This window comes from Photinus pyralis, unplaced genomic scaffold (assembly GCF_008802855.1).
Source record: "Photinus pyralis isolate 1611_PpyrPB1 unplaced genomic scaffold, Ppyr1.3 Ppyr1.4_LG7, whole genome shotgun sequence".
NCBI classification, from domain to species: Eukaryota; Metazoa; Arthropoda; class Insecta; order Coleoptera; family Lampyridae; genus Photinus; species Photinus pyralis.
In genome coordinates, this window is record NW_022170738.1 from 4,071,081 (window position 1) to 4,079,520 (window position 8,440).

An 8,440-nucleotide genomic window follows, 5' to 3' on the forward strand; every position below is an offset into this window, starting at 1 on the left:
TCAAAGTCATACTTGAAGTATCGTACTTAGCAACTTTAAAGCACGTGTGTTTTAAAAGGCCTTTTTTTCGCAAACGCATTTGTAAGTGTTTAAAACGGAGATTGTGAATTCATGGTATAATAAAAAAATGTTATTCTGGTACAAAAACGAATAGTCCGGTGTATTGCGGTTGTAAGAAATTTGATTCGTGTCGCCCGATATTTAAAAAATTGAATATTCTTACACTTTCATCACTCTATATACTTGAATTGTTAACTTTTATTTTCCATAATCAGCAAAATTTCTTACGCCATAGCAGTTTTCATAATTACAACACGCGCAATAAACAACAATTTATCATCCCTTTAACAAGGCTTAAACTTGCCCATAATTCTCCCACGTCAATGGGCATTAAATTATTTAATGCTCTTCCAAGTACACTTAGAAGTCAGGGAACAATAAAGTGCTTTAAAACTTCATTAAAAAAATTTCTTCTAGTCAATGCAGCATATACAATTGATGAATTTCTAAATTGTATTAATAAAAATTGCGGATCTCTAGTGTAATTTATATTGCATTCTTTCTTTTTTGTCCATTGTATTGTGTATGACCAACATTTTTTAAATTGTATTTAATTGTATTTTTTGTGTCTGACGTATCCTATGCAATTCAAAATTTGTCTTGGGAATTAATATATATTATTATTATTATTATTAGTGCGCGAGGTCTTCAACTATACGTCGAATATTGGCTCTTCACTCCACTCGCCACATTCCAGGCGTGACACTTCACACGCCGTGTAAGGCTTAGCTTGACACTTCGTTTTCAAGATATTTGGTTGGACTTCACCAATAGATAGGTATGTATCGTTCAGATGATTCATTTTGCCTTTGTGAGAACTCTCCTCCGACAAACCGTTTTCGAGATATTCGCTCTTAAAGTGATACCATCACCAATGTATGTATATATTTCTTCTTCCTTTTGTTAATACGCTTTCCCGACAATCCGCTCTTTGAGATATAAGAATTATAATCGATCACGATAAGGGGTCGAGGAGCAAGACTTTGATTGGTAAAAGTTTATTCCTTTCAATAAGACAATTCGTTAGAGTACCATGGAGGATAAAGCCAGTCCCCCACTTTGATAAGGAGCTAGAACGAAGGACGGTAACCTCCGGAGCAATTCAAATTGCGGCAGGAATAGCAAGTCACCGTTGTCACAAGATGAAAAACGAAAACAAGCGGATTCCTTGAAAAACTGGAGTCGTCTAAACATTCTGTCTGTCTGTGCGTATTCTGTATAATTTATTCAGATTCTTTGGATTTAGTCGTTTAAATTTTGTATTTCTTTGGATTGGTTCAGATTCCTCGGCTCGGTTTTTTTAAATCTCGCATTTCTTCGAATCTTTCAACTGGTACTGTATTGCTTCATATGGCAGTATACCAAGTATCTTTGTTTCATATTCAATATTTTTTTTAACAAGTTTATTTGCAATCTGTAACAAAATTACAATGAGCAATTGGTTGGAAAGAATAATCAATATAGCAGTATTTCCAGAGGGTGCAAAAGTACACACTGGCTCTGGCTGGACTCATCAATTACAAGTTGAAAACGGGCTTAAGTCTTTTTTTAGATAATAATTATTTGTTAATCACAAAGTTTCAAGTAATCAACAATTATCGTTCATGCAGTTCAAAGGTCAAACTTTCTGTGTCTCGTAATATTGTATACGCCAACGATCCACTTTGAGTAGTGTCAACCGCAAGATGCACTCGTGACTGTGAGGATTATAAACGATTAAGGTAACAACTGAATATACGTTACAATATTAAACGTTTCGCATTAGAATGCGGATAACCTCGTAGAGATTTCATTTTAATCATCCGTTAAAGTGTGCGCAACAATTTAGATCTAAATGTAGATTTAACGTGTAAATAATTAGAAAAGTCTTTCGTCTTTGTTTTTAATTACGTTTACCGCCCTGTCGGCCTTATAAATTATGGGTCAAGTATGTACACAGTAATTTTTAAAAATTATTGTTATTTGTATAGAGGCCGGTCTTCTTGGAACAAAGGTTGCCTTAAATAGAACGATCAAGTTCATCGCGCAAAAAAATAAGCAAGCATTTATAAAGAAATCTTGAAAGGGAAAGTTTATTATTAAACAATAAAACAACTTAATTGCCGTTAAATTGACGATATATTTATGCTAGCATAACTAGGTGGAATAAAAGGTTATACCTATTCGGAATTAGAATTTGTGTAACTGCTTACATAATGAGTCTTAGAAGACAATTACATTCTTGTTTTGCGAAGAAAACGTTATAAAATTGTAATTTTTGCAAACATTCTACGTACTACGACTAATTGTGGGTTCATCTTGCGAGTTTTACAATTACAATGCTTGTAGATTTATTTATGTCACATCTAATAATAATCTTTGATGAAGAAATTACGATAGATCACATTTTTTTTAAAAACATGCCATTTGTCTAGATTTTTCTGTCAACTCCAAATTAGTTCCAAACGCATTACTCAAGATCCCCTAAAGTAATGCGAATAGCAGCCATTTTTTGGGAACCGCGAAATTTGAAATTGAACAACAAATCAAACCAAATCAAATCATTTATTGTCAGAGTATCAAATGTGGCTTTGACATGTCAATAATGCACAATGTAAATAACGTAAATATAGAACAGCAACATTCGAGATATAAGTACAAATTTTCAATAAATATAAATATGGACGTACACTACACATTAAAATTTTGATTTAGATAAAATAATAATAATAATTTAGCTTACGATTACACTTATTATATATGTGACACAAGGGTGTAATATAAAAACAAACGACATATGATGGGACGAACATACAAAACTGATAAGCTTCCAGGCACGAGTTACCATTAAGTGGAATAAATAAAGAGTATATAAGATAAAATCGAAAAATAAAATAAATTGACAGGTTTCATATAAGACTAGATATATTATCACAGTTGAATTCTTCAATAGCGTAATATGCTTTTTTATTATACCTGAATCACAATCTCCGTTTTAAACACTCAAATGCGTGCGAAAAAGGGCCTTTAAAACACACGTGCTTTAAAGTTGCTAAGTAACGATACTTCAAATATGACTTTTGAAACTGTCATCTGGATGAAATAAAAAATCCTCTTAGGTCGCTTTCTGTAAATGCAGAACATTTCTTTGGCTTTTGTACCTATCCTTTGGTTGAAGCTTTCACAAACGCGCGTAATTTAGGGTATGCTTCCAAATCTGTTCCACTTTTTAATCGCAGCACTGCTTTAAAGTTTTGAATGAATGCACCAAAATATAGAAGATTTAAATACCTTTGACATTTCCTTCATATATGCCAGCATTATGGATGCATTTAACTTTATTCGTAAGTAACTTCCTATTCATCCATGGAAACAACTTTTCATATTCTTTATAATAGGCTTTACTGGATTTGGATTTTACACCTACCAATGTTAGTTTAGATTTTACAACAATCGATTTAATGGACGGTGTATTATCTTTTTCAACGGAAATCGTTTTATTCCAAAGACGATGATTTTTATAAGCAAATGTCAAGTGACATTTCCATGGCAATCGTGAAATGACGAACACCCAGCCCACTTAATTAGACATGTATTCGAGTATAACGTCAATATGATTTCATTGAATTTCCTATTTTTAAATTACACTGCAGGTATAATAAAAAATACTATAAGATACACGTGTATAATTGGTCTTTAAAGCACTGGCAACGTTAAAGGCACTCCGCTTTGCGTCGTGCCCTTAAACTTTCCCTAAAAAATTCCTCCATTAAAAATGAAGGTCCAATTAAATGCCGTCCGATTACAACGGTTGGTAAAATAGCTTTATATAATATATTAAATAATTGTAGCTTTGAATTCGTTAAAGATACTGATAACGACGTTCAATGCAAATTCAATACCTTTATAAATACAATTGTCTCTGCATGCAATATAGCATTTCCCGAAAAAAATGTAAAGAGTACTCACCATGCCCCTCTTATTCGATGGTTCAATGATGAATTGAGAGTCATGAGAAATACTTTAGAATTTTTACAGGATATTTATTCTCAATTTCCAAGTGAATACATTAAATCAATATTAAGATCATTTAGACGTAAGTACAATTTGGCTATCAGAAAAGCTAGAATCGAAGCTCACGACAAGTACATTTTAAAATGTACAAACTCTTCAAAAGCCATCTGGAAAGTCATCAAAGGTCAGTCCAAAACTACTGTTGAATCCTCCAAAATAGATGCGGAATCCTTTAATCAAGGCTTTATAAATGATGCTATTACCTTAGTTAATAATATGAGAAGCAGTGTTGTTGATCCTCTATCTTATTTATCATCCCACTGCACGGCTTCATCTCCATTAAATGTGTGTGCACCGTTGTCACAGATTGAAGTTAGGGATTCTTTTAAATCTTTAAAACCCAGCAAATGTAGAGACGCGTACGGCCTTAATTTTGAAATTATTAAATGTATCATCAACATTATTATTTCTCCACTAACATCGTTATTAAATCAATGTCTTCAATGCAGTACGTTTCCAGATGTCCTAAAATTAGCATGCGTTATTCCCCTTTATAAAAAGGGTGATATTAATGCACCTGGCAGCTATAGACCCATATCTATTTTACCTGTTTTTTCTAAAATATTTGAAGTCATTTTAAAAAATAGGATTGCTAAATTTATGGAAGAAAATAATTTTTTTTCTAGTAATCAATACGGTTTCAGGAAAGGTCTATCTACAACAACGGCGATACTTAATTACACCAGAGACGTAATACATAGCTTAGAGGCACGTAGGTTTTGCACGTCAATATTTGTCGACCAAACGAAAGCGTTTGATTTAGTGCCTCACAATGTACTGTTAGGAAAACTACAACTTTATAATTTTTCTCGTCAAAGCACACAGTTAATAGGGTCATATTTAAATAATCGTAAACAGTTTGTGCAATATAATAACATACAATCAAATTGTCGAAATATCACATTAGGGGTTCCGCAAGGTTCCATAATTGGACCTCTTTTATTTTTAATTTATGTAAATGACATCTACATGTCAGACCGGAATAGTATCTTCACGCTGTATGCCGATGATACAACCATCACAGTTACATCCACTGATCCTACTAAAAGTGAGGAACAAATTAATAATGCACTAACCGCGGTAAAAATGTGGACTACTGCCAATCGATTGGTAATAAACGATAGTAAGACACAAAAAATTCAATTTTCCTTAAGAAATATTGGTAGAAAAGACATAGCCTCCATTAATTTTCTAGGGGTGCAGATCGATGCCAGGCTTTCCTGGAGACAGCACGAAAATAAAGTTTGTGCAAAATTGGCATCTGTTGCGTATATGCTAAAACATTTGTCAAATTCAGTTTCTGTGAAGGTTCTAAAGTGCGTTTATTATAGCTTTGCACATTCTATCATTAGTTACGCCATCATTTCCTGGGGTCATTCTACAGCAATGAAAAGAACGTTTGCCATGCAAAGGCGCTGTGTGCGGAATATTGTAAATGCTGGCTACAGGGAGGACTGTCGCAATATCTTTAAATCGTTGCAAATTCTAACAGCTCCATCACAATACATTTTTGACTCAGTTTTGTCCGTTCATAGAAATAAATCAAATTATATAACGCATAAAAATGTTCATTCTTACAATACTCGGAACAAAAATCAAATATATAATGATAGATTACGATTAAAAACGTCGCAAGCGGCACATAATTATTGGGGCCCTGTGTTGTATAACCGTTTACCTTCTTGTTTCCAATCTCTAAATGAACAACTCTTTTCCAAGAAACTTAAAACTTTTTTACGCGAAAATCCAATATATAACATCCAAGAGTTTTTAGATAACGACCTCAAGACTTTAACGCCTTAAGTTTTTTTTTGTTGTATGTATATTTTTTTTTTTGTTTGTTTGGTTTAATTGTTTTATTTCTAAATGATTTTTCATGTTATTTAATATTGTTCTATATGTCTCATGTATTTTATGTGTTTTATGTGTTATACGATTTCGACGGACGAGTGTAAGCATTTTTTAAATGTATTAACACAATAAATTACTTACTTATACTTACTTATTTACTCGTTGCGCGTGCTTTAAAGACTTGATTATACACTTGTATCTTAATATGCTTTTTTTAATAGTATTTCTTTTAATTTCTTTTTTAGTTGTAGTCTAGTCAACTCTTTTATTTGCGTTGGAAGACGATTGAAGAGTTTTTGGGAGACGTACACTAGTCCATTTTGCGTCTTGGCTAAACGGCAATAGTTTGGCCTTATGTTAGTTCGGGATCTTGTGAAATGATGATGTATATCACTTTGTAATTTACATTGATGAAGATTATCTTTCGCATACATAATACTATCTAACAAATATTGTGATGGTAAGGTTAATATTTTTAGGTCAATAAAAGTCATTCGGCAATCATCCCTATATCCAAGACCATTTATTCTTCGTACTGCACGTCGTTGGAGACCAAAAACTCTTCGCGCTGCAGGACAATTTCCCCAGACTAAGATACCATAGCTTAATATGCAATGTATTAGCGAATAATAAGCACTCACTAAAACGTTCCTTGAGACATTATCGGATAAACGTCGTAACACAAATATGTTTTTGCTAATTTTTTTACAAATAAAATCGACATGTACTCCAAAGTTTAAGACAGGGTCAATATGTACACCTAAAAATTTTACAGAAGCATTGTTTTGAAATGCATGATGTCTTAGAGTTAGCATCAACAGTTGGAAAGTATGTATTCTGTAGTCGCTCTTGGATTGTGCTGATAGGGGAGATCGGGGTCAAATGTAACACTTTTTGCATTTACGGGTCTAACTCGCGAACTATGTAATGTTTTGACTTCAAATTCGAAACAGAAATACCTCAGAGTATGATGTTTATTATTGTATTGCAAAGCTTGCAGATTATATCCATGAGAAGCATACAATTTATTTCGAGTTAATGGTTGCAACTTGTTACTACTGACCCCAGTTAGGGTCAAAAGTAACACGGTCAGGGTCGATTGTAACATTTCAATTTTAATTCAAGTCAAAGCTTTATTATATGTAGGTACTTTTGTTACATAACTTTTAACAATACTTGGGTAGAAAATACTCTATTCGGACTCACAGTTGTGGCAGTAATAGAGATCATCGCCTTTGGTGCACTTTTGGTGGGACCACCGTTTACAAGAAAGACACTGCACCCAAACCTCTCTATTAGTACTGGAAGACCATGGCTCTACGCAGACCAGGCAGAAACATTCCTCCTCTTCTGAACTACTTACATCATGAACAGGTGTAGTAGTTTTCCGTTTCTTGACGAGCTTCCCATTTTTACTTTTTGCGAAATTTCGTTTGGGGACATTTTTTTGTTTTCCCTGCTCTAACTGCTTCTTCTCAGGCGTGTCTGTCCAAATTGCACTCTTCATTGAGGCCCTACCTTTTCGCTTCGGTTTGTCGAATTTAGCCTTAGGCAATGGACGTATTTCCTTTAGAGAAATAATAGAGGAATTTCGCGAATTGGAAGGACCTGCCGCGTAGATGTTCTTATTCGTTTCATCATTTATCTCCCTACTGATCTGTGCTTCTGAATTAAGTTCGACTGGTGGAGTTGTCGTACGCGAAACTGGTAAGACTGGAGGAGGTGTTGTTTCCCCTGGAAATGGTTGTTCGGTCACATTATCATGCAAGTCGCCTGCTTCTTCCATTGGACGGTCGGTAACTTCTGCTGGAGCAAATTCATGAGCAGGAAATATAAATCGATTAAATGGGTAAATTCCTGAACATCTGAAGCCAGCCTGAATATTTGACGGTGTAGCAGCTAAAGGGAGAGCTTTCTTGACAAGACTTGGTAAATGATAAATATTCATTGTTTCACCAGGATGAGTTTTCCTCCAATCATCGGCGGAAGTATTGAAATATTTCTTCAAGGGCCTATATACCGACCTATCCAAAGGTTGTAATTTGTGGGAAGTGTGCGGGGGGAACGATAGCAACACTATTCCGTTTTCTCGGCAGAAATGTATTACCTGAATTTGGATGTGTGAGTCGTGGTTGTCCAAAAGCAGAAGTATTTTATTTTCTAGAGATGGCCTCGCATGCTTTACGAAATGCTTGAGAAAAACCAAGAACTCTGCACTTTGCATCCATCCAGATCCGTTTGCTGCCCCGATACTACCAACTGGTCCATCTGCTAGAAAGTGATCGTGGTAGTTTTTTCGCGGGAAAATAAACATTGGCGGTATTAAGTTCCCTACTGCATTAACAGCCACGCAAAGCGTTACTAAAGTTCCTCTTTCGTGTGAGTTAATACCATCAACTTGTTTAGCACCTTTTAAAGCTACGATTTTGTCGGGTTTTGGTGCTGTCGTAACGCCAGTTTCGTCTAAATTATACAT

At 34.4% G+C, this 8,440-nt stretch overlaps 1 protein-coding gene across 1 annotated transcript; it reads right to left on the minus strand.

The window, feature by feature from the left end:
• Positions 1 to 7,156: 7,156 nt before the first annotated feature.
• On the minus strand, positions 7,157 to 8,440 carry LOC116175527. The gene has a single exon (XM_031493689.1). It carries the CDS (start codon positions 8,438 to 8,440, stop codon positions 7,157 to 7,159), a length of 1,284 nt encoding a protein of 427 aa, XP_031349549.1.